Genomic DNA, 15,721 nt, shown 5'->3' with positions numbered 1-15,721 from the left:
GGCAGTGGTTTCCTGAGCTTCCTGGTCTCTTTAAACCAGATGATAACAAGTAGAATCTCTGATGGGGAGATGTTTGAGGTTCCCCCTTGTCATGTGTGGCCCAACTGTGAGCCTCTTGCTGCTGCTGGAGGTACAGCTTTCAAGGTAAATAGTCGCCTTACTCAGACCTAAAGAAAAAACTCTGGCGCAGCATATTTAGGATCTTTGCTTTTCAGAGTAATACTTTCTACCTACCTGTTCCTAAGAAACCAACCCCAGTGGAGAGCCGTTGTCTCTGAGACCCCCTCCTTTGGCATTCTCTTTCGTCATATCATGACAGAGTGGTGAGCACCTGGCTCCTGGCTCTGTACTTCCTCACAGTGGCCTTCAGAAAGACCCAGCCACAAAAAGTAGACGTGACACTCAGTCTTGCATGGATCTAGCCACAGCAGTCCTTAAATTCACTTTTTCATTGTTCATTCAGTTCATTCCACAAGTCTCTGAGTGCCTGCTCGTGTCTTTAGGTCCTGAGGTTCAGCAGTGATCTCTTTTTTTTTTTTTTTTTTGGCCACACTGCACGGCTTGTGGGATCTTAGTTCCCTGACCGGGGCCCCCTGTAGTGGAAGTGCAGAGTCCTAACCACTGGACTGCCAGGGAATTCCCAGTTCAGCAGTGATCTGTCCAGACAAACGCCTGCCCTTGAGGCTCCTAACTCAGGGGAGACCGTCATAGACCACACAGTAGCGTGTTAGAGGCGGGACACACTCTTTAACAAGCATGCTTGATACATTCCCATAAGGTTCTCATGTTCCTGTCTCCCTCACATCTGACCCCATGGACCAATAGATAATATAAATTCTTCTAGCCCTGCCATCTCCTCCTTCCCATGTGGGGAAGCCTCAGCATTTCTTTCCAGATGCTTGAAGGTACTCAAACTCCAGGTTTTCTAATTTTGCCTGTTTAATCCCCAAGGGGGATTTAGGAAAAATTGGGTAGACCTTCCATGGGCATAGGACACATACCCCATCCAGCAGTTTGAACACCTGTAAATCTTTGGGGTAGAGTTAGAAGCCTTCTTAAAAGCATACTTTGAAGATTGCTTAATGTGCTGTTTTCCCAAACATGTTCCCTGATTCTGTTGGTTCATTCATTTATTTATTAAATATTAAGCTCTTACTATGTGCTGGATACTGCATAGGTGCTGGGGATTCAGAGGTTAGTAAAAATAGACATGACCCTTGTATGTATAGACTTTATAGACATGACCCTTGTATGTATAGACTTTACAGCCTATCATGAGAGAGACATTAATAAAATAATCCCACAGATGTCAAGTCATAACTGTGACCATGCTTTGGTGCCAGTGACCAGTCAGGAAGGGTCCCCCATGGAGGCGATGTTTGAGTCGAGGTCCAAAGGTTGGAAGTAACTAGGCCAGGGGAAAGCCTATGCAAAGGAGGCCTTTCAGGGAAGGGTGCTAACAAGCAGGCAGCAAAAGAGCTCCCTGCAAAATCTCTTGAAACCTGATGGATCCCCACGAGGGTACCAGAGCTGTAGCTCTTTCCTCATTCGTTGACCATGGAGCATTCCTTAGAGCACTTCTCAGGACATACTTCAGGAAACACTAGTTCATTGTAACCTGGGTAAGTCAAACATACACAGCAAAGAAAACAAGTTAAAGGAAAGTTGGTTTGCAGAAAAGGGATTATTGGCAGTGACCTCTCCAGTGGGCAGCTGTAAAGGAATTTAATTCATTAATTCACCGAAGATGAATTGGCTGTTCCTGCTGTCACGCGTTTCCATTCTTGTTCCCACCTTGTGAGACCAAGCCTAATTCATTGCTAACTTCTATGTCCTTGAAGGCAAGGACCATATCTTTTTGTCTTTGTAGCCCCAGCACCTAGAACTTTATCTGGCACATAGTAGGTGTTTTCTGAATGAATGATCCTTGAGTTGTTTCCAGGGAAATTCATGGGGTGAGGCATAAGCTCGATTTCATAGGGGTGCACAATTGGACTCTAGGTCATACTAACTTCTGGTGCTACATGTTTGCAGCATTAGTCTGCTTACTTAGGAGCTAATGTTTATAATATGATGGGGCTTTTAAAAAACATTCTACCTCTGAAAAAAGATTGCATTCAGTATGAAACTGAATGTAACTCAATTTAGGAGGAAGAAGATGGAACCTCCAGTACTTTTTCTAATAAAAGAAATGTCCTCTTTCGCCACCAGGAGCAGTATACTATTTGACGTTTTATCACAACGGTTTACTTTTATTTCATTTCAATTCTTGATTCCCTTTCTTTGAGTTTTTATCTCCATTGCCTTATAAATTTTCTTTTTAATTTTTCCTTCTAAGAGCTGTAGACCTGTGACAATCATTACAATCACAATTTGATTATTAATGATTTTATTTGCTCTTACATAGAATCAACATTTTCAGTACAATTCATGCTCAAGTGTTTTTAAGTATAATAATTTTTAACAACAGTTTTTATCAGGTAAAATGGCGTGGAATGTTTAGGATTCTCTTTTCTAAAAGAACTTGAATGCCAAACAACTGTAAAAAGTGTATTTTCTTTTCCTAGGATTTACTTACAAGACATAAATTGCTCAGCGCAGAATTTTTGGAACAACATTATGATAGAGTAAGTACATTAAACACTATTTTAAAATAGCACATTGTAAGTTTTGTTACCAGAAATGAAAGATTTTAATTAGATTTTGTACCAGAGTATTTATTTTGGAAATACAATGTTTTTAATTGATGCTGTAGTCATTTCTCTACTAAAACAAGGTATAGAACGTTACGTGGTCAGAACAGAATTTTATCTTTTTGACGACACACTGCACTTTGCATCTTTTCTCGCTTTAGAAGAGGGAAATAAAGCACTTTGCTGCTGAATGATAATATACAGTTAAGATAAAAAGAAAATTACCGTCTGACTTCTTATCTTCCCCTTACTTTCCGTTAGTTGCTCACATTCCTGCTGCTTACAAATAGAGAGAAAGGGGCACAGCAGCAGGTAGATGGGCAGAACTCTAGCCTAGAGGACGCAGCAGCCAGTTCTGCCCTTGCTCTGCTGCTGACTCCTTGTGACCAAGACCAAGGCCCGCTGGGGGACTCAGAAGTCTGTCTGTATTTGTAAAATGAAGACATTGGATTAGCCCAGCCTTAAGGCCCCCTCCAGATTGAGCTAGTAGTAGAACCCCCAGAGGTTTGTGAATAGTGCTGGGTGCTCTGATAACCTGGTTGCCCTTGATCATCACAGCAGTAGCGTCATGTGTTCTCTCCCACCATGTGTCAGCTCTGCTCTCCACAATTCCCATGAGCACTTCCTTATGCCGTACTAGTTTAATGTAGGCATTGTCCAAGATCTCATAGGTGCTCCTGGAGAAGTTATGATAGTAACAATCCACTTAAAATTTCTCTCTCTCCCCCAACATTTGGCTTAGGTTTGCATTCTTCCACTAGTTGTTTGAATTTTTAAAATCCTAGGTATTGTTAATACTTCATTGTTCACTGTGCCATTGAACTAAATTAGAAGATTCTTGGAGGCAAAACCTATGCTTTCTAATTCTCTTGTGTTCCTTTTCCCGTCTTTCCCTCCCACTCCCAGTAACATCATAACACAGTGCTGAGTACATAGTAATTCCCTCATAAATAGCCTCATCAATGGCTTAAACATAGCTGGTCTTTTTTTTTTTTTCTGCCCGTGTACATTGGGATGTGGGTGTGTTTTTTTTTCCTGTGCATTTGTTGGTTTAAATCGGAAGCACAGTCGTTTTGTTGGTGCCTTTTGCAGTAGTTAGAAGCGTGGGCTTTGGCACCAGACTGCGTGGAGTTTGGCTTCAGTCCCAGCTCCACCGTGTGCTTCTAGCTCTTGGGCAGCAGCCTTCATTCACCCTCTGTGCCTTTAGGATCTTCAGCTCTAAAAGAAGGCTCATAATAGCACCTTCTTACTACTGGGTTGCTGTGAGGATTAGATAAGAATGTGTGTGTCAAATGCAAGACACAGTGCCTGGAGCACAGTAGGCATTTAATAAACATTAGCATTATTATTTCTATTACCACATGGTCTCAAGGGTTTTTTTTTTTAATTAAACATATGAGTATCTTAATTTAAAACCTACCAAAGATAAAAACTAATTTCCCAGAAATTTGCTACCGGCAATGATGTCGCTTTAATTTTGTGATAAAATATTTTCCTGTATGTTATTAATGGGTGACATTGGTTAACAGGATTTTAGCCAATTTATGTGCAGCAGCTGACAAAAATGTGCATGCAGTGCAGTCAGATCCAAGGAGGAGAAGGAAAGTGGGGAGGTGCAGGCAATTTAAACTAAGCCGAGGTGGAGTTACTGGGCAAAGACACATGCTCTAGAATCTGTACACTTGACTCTGAGCTTTCTAATAATTAAAGCATAGAGGGAAACAAAACCAAGGAAAAGCTCACAGTATCTGTAAAGCTTGTTCAAAAGAAACAGCCTTTTCTAGCACTGGGACCTGGAACAAATTTCTTCCATCGACATTCTTAGACGGGAATTGAATTACAGTGTCATGTAGTGGACGCAGTTACCGAGCGTGCCTCTGCAGTAAATAGAATGGCGCTCACGGAGAGCAAATCTTTGAGGGGCCCAAACAGTGCCTGACCTCTGTCTTTCCTAGTCCTTTATTGCTGGCCCAGGGATAAAATCTAACCAGGCAGTTCTCCTTGAGAATAATTTCTTGCAACCAAGCTTACCCTAAAAATTATGCAGCAGAAAATCTTAACTTGCATTTTCTGTCGAGAACTTGAGGTGTTCCTGTTTCTGCATTATTGATTAAAGGCAGACCCAATTGTTTGATCATTGGCTTGACGATCATTTGAGAGAAGGTAGGGTTAACAGCCATCTCTGAAGAGAAGAGTTTTAGTTGCTTGCATACTAAATAGATGGCCATCCCACCTCTGCCTAGAGATAAGCAACAGAATGAATGCATAGGCAGTTCTGGTTAGCTTTAAACCAAGGGCTGGAAAACGTTTTCTCTAAAGGGCCACCCAGATAGTAAATATTTGAGGTTTCATAGCCATGCAGTCTCTGTCAGCTCTCCTGTCTGTTCTACTGCAAAAGCAGCCATAAAGAGTTCATAAACTGAATTTGTTTACCATACACAAGTGAGCATGGCTGCGTTCCAATAAAACTTGTATAAAAACAGACGGTGGGTTGGATTTGGCCTATGAGCTGTAGTTTGACAACCCCTGCTCTAAACCACAGACGAATGGCTGATGAGAACCCATCATAAAGCAAAGGTAGAAACGGTTTTAGCATGGACAAATTACAAAGCAGGCATCCTCTACCACCCACCACAACCAAGGAAAGGTCTCAGTAAAGCACTGATACCCAGCAGAGTCATACTAGTACTGCAAAACTTTGGAACTTTTAAAACCTGTCTGTAGTTAAAACAAACAGCTAAGTGGCCTTCTCTTCTAACTTTTGGGAAGTGTGGCCCTAGCCCTTGTGTGCCCTTCACTTCTGTTTCCCACCTCCCTGCTTTCCTCTGCTTCTGCTCCTTACCATTCCAGGGACACTGTTCTTGTTAGGGAGCACCATTTTGTAAATCTAGTGGACATTCGTCAGCTCTTAAAATCTGTATCATTTTGCATTTTCCAGGTCTTCGCTCATGCTGTGTTCTTCCCTTTCTATTCCCCAAGAGTATCTCTTCTCCTCCCCATTTCTGAACAAAATCTCTCCCATTAGTCAAGTTTGAGCTCAAGTCCTACCTTCTGTGGGACACCTGCCTATTTAAAAGTGCTGAATTTCTTCTCTCTCCTATTTTTAATTATTTTCTCTTCTTGCTTTGAAAGAACAGGCAACTTTTCTCTTTGTGCTTGTGCTTTGGACTAGTTGAGTTGTAAAAAATAGGAATTTTCTAATCTAACACCAGGAAATGAGAGCTGACTCAACAGTGAGAAAACAGTGGGGGGAACGGGAGTTATGTTGTGTGCATATGGACTTTGGACAGAAGAGGACCAGATTTAAGCTATATGCGCACCTGGCTAGAGCTGGGAGGGGGCCAGGAGCCTTCTTCGTGGAGGTAACCAGTGGGTATCACCTTGAGGATGGGTGTGAAGCAGACAGGAGGGGCTGAGCTTGGGCAGCGATTGGCCTTTGTGCTGTTAGAAGTTTGTACTCAAGCTTTTTAATGTTATTACTGGTCTTTAAAAAAATAACTCTGATACGTGTTTTCTTGTCTTTTAGTTCTTCAGTGAATATGAGAAGTTACTTCATTCAGAAAATTATGTGACAAAAAGACAGTCACTCAAGGTATGACAAATTATTGAAGTAATTCATTTCTCTCCACCCCTTATTTGAAATGTGTGTTTGGGGAAAGGGAGATATGGTGCTATGGGTTCTAGACCTTTACAGGGAAAATAGACTTGCCCATGGTCAAGATTTTTGTGGAAAGGAACAGGCTGGGTTCAGCAGTGGTTCCTGCGGGGCAGCTGCCCCTGCTCACCTCCTCATGTGTTAGAGATACCAAAATGGAACATACAGAATTTTGAAGAGGATTTAATCATTTAGTAATGAGGTATTTTAGATTTGGGAGCCTATTGTTAAAACTTAGAATCGTATCACCAAATTGAAGGCGCTGCAGGTGTTTTGTTCCCCAGAATGCTGCCCAGATGGCACAGGCTTGCTGTGTGAGGGGAGAGGGGTGGCCGTGAGCAGTGACACTGTGAACCGTAGACGAGTTTGGCTGCTTTGTATCAAAATAGGATGTGGACAATTCCATTTGAAACTTAAATATTTAAAACTCTAGAACAGGGTTTGGCAAACTACCAAATCCAGCCCACTGTGTATTTTTGTAAATAAAGTTTTATTGGAACACAGATGCATTCTTTTATTTACATATTGTCTGTGGCTGTTTCGGCTGCAACAGCAGATTTGAATCGTTGCCCCAGAGACACTGTATGGCTAGCGAAGGAATGGATATGAAGCAAGTCTTTCATTCCTACAGTTTCTCATGAACACATGGAGAAATTTTGAGGACCAGTGGTACTCTAAAAATGTATTTTAATTTGTACTCCTTTTTGCTGCCACATTGGCATTTATTTATCCCTATATTTATTTTACCAGCAAATTTGTATTCCCTGTACCAAGCTTCAATTTATTTATTTGTTTGTTTGTTTTTGTTTGTTTATTTTTGGCCCCGCTGCATGGCTTATGGGATCTTAGTTCTAAGACCAGGGAATGAACCCTGGCCCTCGGCAGTGAGAGCGTGGAGTCCTAACCACTGGACTGCCAAGTAATTCCCCCAATTTTTTATTTTTATGTCCAAAGAAATTCTTTAAATTACTGGTCATCCCTCTCTAAATAATCACATTGAAATGAGTCATTTTCAGTATTTATTTGGTTTCTGTGACAGAAAATTAACACCCAATAAGTCTATACATACTTAATACTACCTTTTGAGCCTCCGTAAGAGTAAATACTGGGCTTCTTACTTTGAAAGTTGTATATTTTGTGATTCAGATTTGATGTGAAACCTATGTGAGCTTTTGAATTCTTCCTCTAAATTCTTTATAAATCCTAAGTAGAATAGATTTGTTTTCCTGCACATCAGGTTATTTTTGATTTACTATGATGACATGTTATTTATCTAGAGATCAGTTATCTGGAAACTTCAGGTATCTAGAGCGTAGCCAGGAACCCAGAAAGGAATTAATAACAGCAAGTAAACCATGGCAAAGTAGCTCTATCCATGCATTTTCCTTCCCTTAGACCTCACTCCATGTCTCTTATTAGACTCGGGTCCAACGTGCTTTTCATGTATTCATGCTTTTATTTCTCACTATACTCTCATAAGATATAGGTCCATTATCCACTCCCACTGTACAGATGATAAAACTGAGGCACAGAGAAGTTAAATAACATTCTCAAGGTTAGAGAACTCACAGGGAGCAGGGAGTCAGGACTGGAACCCAGGCAGGCTGGTGCCAGGGGCCAGGCTCTCCACTGCTCTGCTTCTGCCTGTGTCCACAAGGACCACAGCTTGGTCCCTGTCCCCAGGCAGGTTATACCACCTGCACACTAGTCCTTGACTAGAAGTTGGCACACTGACAGCATGAAGAGGTGACTGCTGGCTTCAGAAAAAGAGAAATCTGGAACAAGCAGGGACAATTTTTAAATTAAGGGCTGATACGGTATAGTCAACTCTGTAGAACTCAGGAAGCACAGACTTAGCTGAAGGCATGAACTTTTTTTTAGCTTAATTAATGTCATTTTTAGTAATGTTGAGGAGTCACTAAGAAAAGCTTAGAGTATCTTCAGGATACCTTGCTTAAGAAGGAACAGAAAAGTATTTGTTTTTATAAACCTTTCTGAATCAGATAAGATAAAATGATAAGTTTGGTGTGTTTAGGGGTAAGTATGTGGAAAACTTTGTACATGAAACCCTTTGTCCTGTAAAGTTCAGATAAATAAAATAAGAAATAGTAAAATTATTTTTAAATTAAGCTAAGGTATATAGTTATTCAGTAACTTATCGTCTGACCAGTTTCTTTTTACTGAGATAACACAAATGCATATTTAAAGACTAGGTTCTGACAGTCTCAGATTCTGGGCCAAATGTGACTTGAATGTCCTCTTCAGAGAGCAGTGTCAGACTCACCATAGGTTTAAACCCCAGAAGAAGAGGTAGGTGTTCAAGTAACAAATAGGAGGCGCTCGTTAGCTTTTAGGTCATAATTCAGTTCAGTTCATCAGTCTTTTGAGTGCCTACTAATATTCTGTGCTTAATAATGATGATAATTTAATGAATTGTTTTTAAAACTTTGGTTTTACTTCAAATCTTAAATGATAATGGAAGAGTAATTGTTTGTCTTCTCAGCTTCTCGGTGAGCTACTATTAGACAGACACAACTTCACAATTATGACAAAATACATCAGTAAACCTGAGAACCTCAAGTTAATGATGAACCTTCTACGAGACAAAAGCCGTAACATCCAGTTTGAGGCCTTCCACGTTTTTAAGGTAGAGTACTAAAAGCATAAACACTAGTTGTTCATCCCATTTCATTTACAAATTACTGAAGTTTTATTAGGTTCATTTTGGTAATCTCAGTGACACAGCTCAGTTCAGTCAATTTTCATAGTTGTGTGGTACAACATTTAAACAAAAACAGACCCAGAAACAGGGTATATACCATTCGCATTTGGGAACAAGAAAAGTTTATTTGTAGAGGGGTGTCGTTTATCTTTGGCGTAGAAGATTATTAATCATCACGTAAAGGGTAATCCATTTCTTAATGCTTTCCACGGAGCTTTTTGTTCTTAAAATCCATTCTGACCTCCTCTGCCCAGAAATAACTCCTGCTCATTTTATTCTACAGTCAAAGTCTATATTTAATACCAACTGCTGAGTTTCAGAGCATGAGTGAATATGTCAGTCCTTTTTGTGCTAAAACATGTAATTCTCCCCCTTTTTTAAATTGTAAAATAAGGTCTTCCAAAGCGAACACCTCTGAATTAATAATCCTGGCTTCACCACAGGCCCCAGGGAAGCATTGGATGTGTATAGCATGTGCTCTGCTAACTGCGGCATACATGTCCCCGTGTCTTGTTCTTTCCCTTTGGCTGATGTTGATTTTTCTCTGTGCAGGTGTTTGTAGCCAATCCTAACAAGACGCAGCCCATCCTAGACATCCTCCTCAAGAACCAGACCAAACTTATAGAGTTCCTCAGCAAGTTCCAGAATGACAGGACCGAGGATGAACAGTTTAACGATGAGAAGACCTATTTAGTTAAACAGATCAGGGATTTGAAGAGACCAGCTCAGCAAGAAGCCTAATTTCCTGTAAACATCTAAAATATTAAATCCAAATTCAGCATTTGCTGTTAGCTATTCAGCATCAGGCACTGTTATCAATTCATGAGGAACATTACTGCTAATCTGCTGTTAAGTGAACGGTTTTCATTTTACCTTGTTTGTTTTTTTTAGTCCAAGTTGGAGAACGTAGCTGCTGCTTTCTTGCACACTAGAGCACACGTGGACTTTTTCTTGATCTTTGTGTCATTTCAGAATTCAAAGACTCCGTTTGCTGTAGAAGTTCTGAACATGGCTAGGTTCATGAAGGCAAATGCATAGATGATAGTGTGTGTTAGGGGAAGAGGGCACTGATATTATCAGAGCAGACCTGCTTGTTTGCATTTATCTTTGTTAAAGATCTGGGTGTGGATTCTTGGTAAGATTATATGCCTTCACTAATGGAAGACTGTGCAGAGCTTTATTTGAAATCATAGGGGAACTATATCCAAGATGTGAGCTTCTTGGGTGGATAAAGTTGACACACGAATAAATTGATACTGAAACTTAGCAGCTTCTCAAAATTGTGAAGCTTCGTAAGGTCATAAGGAAAATGTATATATGCTTTTCACAGCTTTCTAGAATTTTTTGACATTTGATTTTCTTGAGACTTGTAAACCTGGATATGTTGAAGGGTATTTGTTAATTTTACTTTTTGAAGGTATTTTAAAACAGTAGAGCTAGCAACGACACCTCGCATTTCATTTCAACAATGCTTACAGTTTCCTTTTGTATATAATTCTTAGAATGCTCATTTCTTTTAAATGATTTAATTTGTACAGCAGAGGAATGTTATTGTATTAGTATGTAACTATTACCTAATATTGAGTTTTTGCAAAAAATGAATGCTCATAATATGTAATTGAAATACTTCAGATCACCTGAAAATGCTGATTTAAGTATCACAGCATTAAAAGAAAAAGTAAACCAGTCCTTTGTATTCAGTTATCCAATGGGGTGCCATCAGTACGCTACAATACAGATCTGGAACTCAGTCAGCTACACTTTCCTGCATAATATTGGCCTTACTCATTTAAAATGAGTCATGAGTTCTCCAGATCCATGAATGATACCGATTATGCTAAATTAACGCCGATTCTTTGTGTGTGGGGGAGACCTCTGTAGAGCACCTTTTCTTTCTTAAAGTAATCCAGTACAATAGTTGTGAAACTGAATAATTAAAACTTTGGCTTCTCTTAGGAAAAGAAGAGTTCCTAGTCATAGGTGTCCTATGGGGAAATTTATTTTTTTTAATGTCCTGTTCCTTAATGCTGCAAATTATCAGTATTTATAAAGTAACTGATTTTGCACCACATTTTTGTTACTGTGACCACGGCAGAACAACGTCTCCTAGAATATATCTATGTAAAGTTATTAGAATGGTATCTGTTCATCTTAGTGATATGAAGATCACAACTAACAACTTACAAATCAGAGTTTGTCAGTTCGAATTCAGCATGGCTGTAGCTGATTAAGAAATTTATATAATTATTCTTTGCTAGCCTCTCTTACTAATTGAATTATTTATCAGCCAGTAAAGTGAGACTCCCAATTGATGTTTCAGCGGCTTTAAGATCTCCTTCTAGGAGCACCAGTTAGGAAAACAGCTCCAGAAAACATAGATATATTTTATTCTGTTTAATTGAAATGGCAGTCTACACTTATAATTGGTTTTCCTGAGGCTGTCTTTACCAAAATCTGTGTAAAATAATTCATGTTTTTCTATCGGAACTAGAGAAAGCAATCCAAGCTCCTTGAAATGAAAATATCCAAGATGTTTAGGAAGGCAGACTTGGCTGCAATGCATCATTCTGGTTCTTGTGGTCCAGTGCTGGGTATCCGGATTCCGTGTGCAAACATTAATTACACCAAGTGGAAGAAAGGTTTCCTTGCCAAGCTGGTTCTTAGAACGTGAAACAACAGCTTCCACTTTGGCAATGCTGTCATAGCACTAGAGCCTTTGTGTGGAAGACAGGGGTGCAGTGTGTCAAAGAAAACACTGATGTATTACTATTGCATTGGAATCTGGGGATAGTTAAGACTTTGGGGTTTTTGTTGTTAAAATGTGAAAACATTCAAAGTTGAAAAGTTGCATTTGAAGTTATCATTTAATATATTCATATTACCAAAACTATTATACTGGAAGTGGTTTCTTTTTGTGTTATAAAGGTTTCATTTTACATAAGTCAGTTACTCAATGTGTGATTTTTTAACCCTTAAAAAAGGTGGAGATGTATACAATTGTTAACAATGCCATGGAAGCATTTCCTTTCTCTTGAGGAAAAGTAAATTTCTTATCAGATTATCTGGCTGGCCCTGTAATTTAAATTAAAATAAAATTTTGGAGAAACAGCATTGTCGGTTTTTTGGTTTTATGATGTCATAGATAAATTCATTTGTGTCACTGTGAACACCACCATCAGGAGACACAGTAGCACAAAGTTTGTCACAAACTGTACCCGGGAACAGTTAATACACAAGCCTCTAAGTCTTTTTTTTTCCCTTCGAGGTTTTATTTTTGTTGTCAAAAATGTGGTTTTCATTTAGGTCATAGCTCCCTGGCCTTTCCTTTCACAGTTAAGCATTATTAAGCCTTATACAAGCGTTGCTTCTTAGACCGTAGCATTTGGGGAGTAGATCCTGTTGCTGGTTCTGTGATTATTAATACGCTAAGATAAAAGTGAGTACTTGGCAGGACTCTTTATAAATTACTTGAGTGAAATTATATTTTCTTCTTTTTTGCGGGGGGGTGCTGTGTTGGATCTTAGTTGCTGCCTTGAGGTGCGGGAGTTCAGTAGTGGCCCTGCGTGGGCTTAGCTGCCTAGCAGCACGTGGGACCTTAGTTCCCCCACCAGGGATTGAACCCGAGTCCCCTGCATTGGAAGGTGGATTCTCTACCCTGGGACCTCTGGCGAAGTCCCTTGAGTGAAACTATAATGAAGGTTGAAAGAACTATGGAAGGAAGCACAGTGTTAAATGGCACCTGCAAGGAGGTCCGTCCTCCAGGCCACCTGCTAAGACGTGGCACACAACCCTGCCCTCGAGGTTTATTGTAACCCTTGTCAGCGGATGGGGTCTTCATCCTCCCCGACGTGTTCTTGCCAAAAGCACTCTTCTGAAATCTGAGTAACAGCGTTTTGCTTGTTATAATCTCTTATAGGTAGTGCAACCCACGTGTCTGTCGCGCTTCTCCAAAGACGACGGGACCAGGCGACGCTGCCGCTCCTGAGGGTGAGCGGGGAGCCGCGCTTGGCGCGGAAGGAGAGTCCACACCGAGGCCTGGATTCGGGCTCTCACGCGAGTTCCGCTTCCTCCTGCAGCCCCCGCCCCGCCCCCCGTCCCCACGCCCGCAGCTGAAGTTACCCGGCTTCTCCCTTCATCTGTGACGGTCAAAGAGACCGTGGTGGCGAAGGCGCGAGGAGGGCGGCCGCGCTCACGCGCTTGTTCTGGTAGCGGGAGTCCCCGCGCCCAGCGCGCCCCGCAGAGGCCCCGAGGCGGGGCACCGGCCACTCCTGTGTCCTCCCCACACCTCACGACCCTCCCGCCAGAGAGGTGAAGGCACGAAGGACGAGGTGAGACTCCCCACCACAGTCTCAAGGTGCTCCCTCCCGCCGAGCGGCGACCCCGCTTCCGGCGCCAGCGCGCTCTTCCGGTCCCTCGCAGCCGCCGGGCACTTAGCCCCAGACGGTTGACGCGACCAGAGACTTACACCTTCTCGCGGGCACTGCCGCCTCCCGGAGTTCACGCCTTCCGGGGCGCCGGCTGTTGCTTCGCGGGCCGCGCGGTCCCGCGCTTGCACGAGGCCCCACAGTGACCCTCGGGGGATGGCGCAGCCCGGGTCCCCGCGTGGCCGTCGGGCGGGGGCCGCACACCGGACCTCGGCTCCGGTCCGCGCTGCGGCGCTAGGGTGCAGCGCGTGCACGGAAGGCCGGTGTCCGCGCGCTGCCCGGGGACCCTCCCTCGGTCCCCAAGCGTCAAAACTGCTAGCAAAAGGGAAATTCGCAATCCCCTCATGCTCTGCCCGCTTCCAAAAGAGTTTTTTTCTTTTTTTAGTAAAGTATAGTATAACCCTACAAAATGATTGCACAGTTGGGAATCGGGGCCAGAGTTAGGAAATGTCCGGGTCTAAATTAGAATTGAGATGGGGATCAGTGTGGAAGGGACTAGGGTGGAATCAACTCTGGGCCTCCTTCCCGTTTTCCTGCACTCAACGCTTTACCTTTAAAGATCCACTAGGTGGCAGTAGAGCTCTTTGTTTTCAGCGGCTGCCAAGCCTGGGGCATGGGGCGTCCGGAAAGCAAAGCCAGCCTAACCAATGTGAAGGGACCCAGGGATCCTGTGGCAGGTGGGTGCCGCGGGTCCCGGGCTTCCTGAGTGCCGTTCTGAGCAAAAAGGAAGAAGCAGTCAAGCGAGGCTGTTTAAAAAAAAAAAAAAGGATAGGGCAGATGTGTGATAAAGATGTGAAGTATGATAAGGATAGTAAAGTGTGAAGGGTAGGATTTACATGATGGGTATATGGTTGTTGTGTTTTTTAAGAAACGTTACTTTTTAGAAGCGTTTTAGTTTTACAGAAAAAAATTGCAAAGATAGTATAGAGAGTTCCCTTATACCCCGCACCTGGTTTCTCTGTTATTATTAACATCTTAAATTAGTATGGGACATTTGTCACAATTAATGAACAAATACTTACGTGTTATTATCAACTAAAGTCCATACTTTATGCAGGTAGCCTTCGTTTTCCCCTAATGTCTTTTTTCCTCTGCCGGGACCCCATCCAGGATCGCACATGACATCTAGTCATCATGTCCCCGGGGGCTCCTCTTGGCTGTGCAGTCTCAGACTTTCCCTGCTTTTGATGACAGTTTTGAGGAGCACTGGTCAGGCATTTTGTAGAGTCTCCCGTAGGTGGGATTTGTCTGATGTTTTCCTCGTGATTCGAATGAGATTATGGGTTTAGGGGAGGAAGACATCCTCATCACAGCATATCAAGGATGCACAGTGTCACCAGGACCTATTCCTGTCGATGCTGACCTTGATCTCCTGGCTGAGCTAGTGTTGTCAGGTTTCTCCAATGCAAAGCTGCTCTTTCATCTTCCCTCTTTCAATTCTGTCCTCTTAGGAAGCAGTCGATATAAGCAGCCCACACTCAAGGGGTGGGGGTTAGGCTCCATCTCCTTAGAAGCAAGTACCTACATATATTTCTTGGAATTTTTCTGCATGGGAGCTTTGACTCTCCTCCCTCGTTATATCGTTTTCCCCTGTAAAATCCTTTCAGTTTTCTGCCTGAAACGTTTTGTGCTTGAAACGTTTCATAATAAAACGAAACAAAATCACTGATCCAAAAAATGGCTGAGGGTAGGGTGTGGTGTTCACCCAGCGTGTGGGGCTGAATGCAAGGTGAAAGGCCACTCCGGTGTTCAGGATGTGAGGGGACAGAGCAGCACATGCAGCATCTTCACCACTGCACGCGTGTGTCCAGCACACGTACCAGGTCCAAACCAGAACTCATGCAGGCCTCCCACCCTCCAGGCTCAGGGCTCTGGTTGCTTAAATCAACAGTCATCCTTGATTCCTTGCCTTGTCTCCCACCATCTCCTCCCATCCAGTCAACAGCAAATCCTGTTGGTTCTGCCTCCAAATGCTTTGGTCTCAAGGTTTCAGGTCAGATGTCCTTGCAACAATTATAACAAGACTTCTAAAATTATAAGAAAGCTTTTTTCCCTTCTTAGGAAACAGACTTAGAAATTTAATTGTATGATGATGCAATACATATCAACTTTATTTTTGTGGTAACTAGTAGGTAAATATTGGGCTGGCCAAAAAGTAAGATGTTACGGAAAACCCAAACGAACATTTTGGCGGCCCAATGTTTGCTAACCATCTCCATCTAAATCT

The 15,721-nt window shown here is 42.2% G+C and overlaps 1 protein-coding gene across 2 annotated transcripts in view; it reads left to right on the top strand.

Annotated features, from left to right (window-relative positions):
* Positions 1-12,181, top strand: part of CAB39 (calcium binding protein 39) — a 50,979-nt gene extending 38,798 nt beyond the window's left edge. The window contains exons 5-8 of one of the 2 annotated variants that reach the window (XM_067740261.1): positions 2,568-2,627; positions 6,220-6,285; positions 8,852-8,995; positions 9,623-12,181. In XM_067740261.1, the coding sequence (XP_067596362.1) occupies positions 2,568-2,627; positions 6,220-6,285; positions 8,852-8,995; positions 9,623-9,811 (459 nt within the window). In that variant the 3' untranslated portion in view covers positions 9,812-12,181. The remainder of the gene's footprint in view (positions 1-2,567; positions 2,628-6,219; positions 6,286-8,851; positions 8,996-9,622) is intronic. The other variant, XM_067740262.1, reaches the window with a different exon arrangement.
* The last annotated feature ends 3,540 nt before the right edge of the window (positions 12,182-15,721 follow it).

The sequence above is a fragment of the Pseudorca crassidens genome, chromosome 6 (genome assembly GCF_039906515.1).
Source record: "Pseudorca crassidens isolate mPseCra1 chromosome 6, mPseCra1.hap1, whole genome shotgun sequence".
Taxonomy (NCBI): Eukaryota; Metazoa; Chordata; class Mammalia; order Artiodactyla; family Delphinidae; genus Pseudorca; species Pseudorca crassidens.
This window is presented reverse-complemented; position numbering and strand designations above follow the sequence as displayed.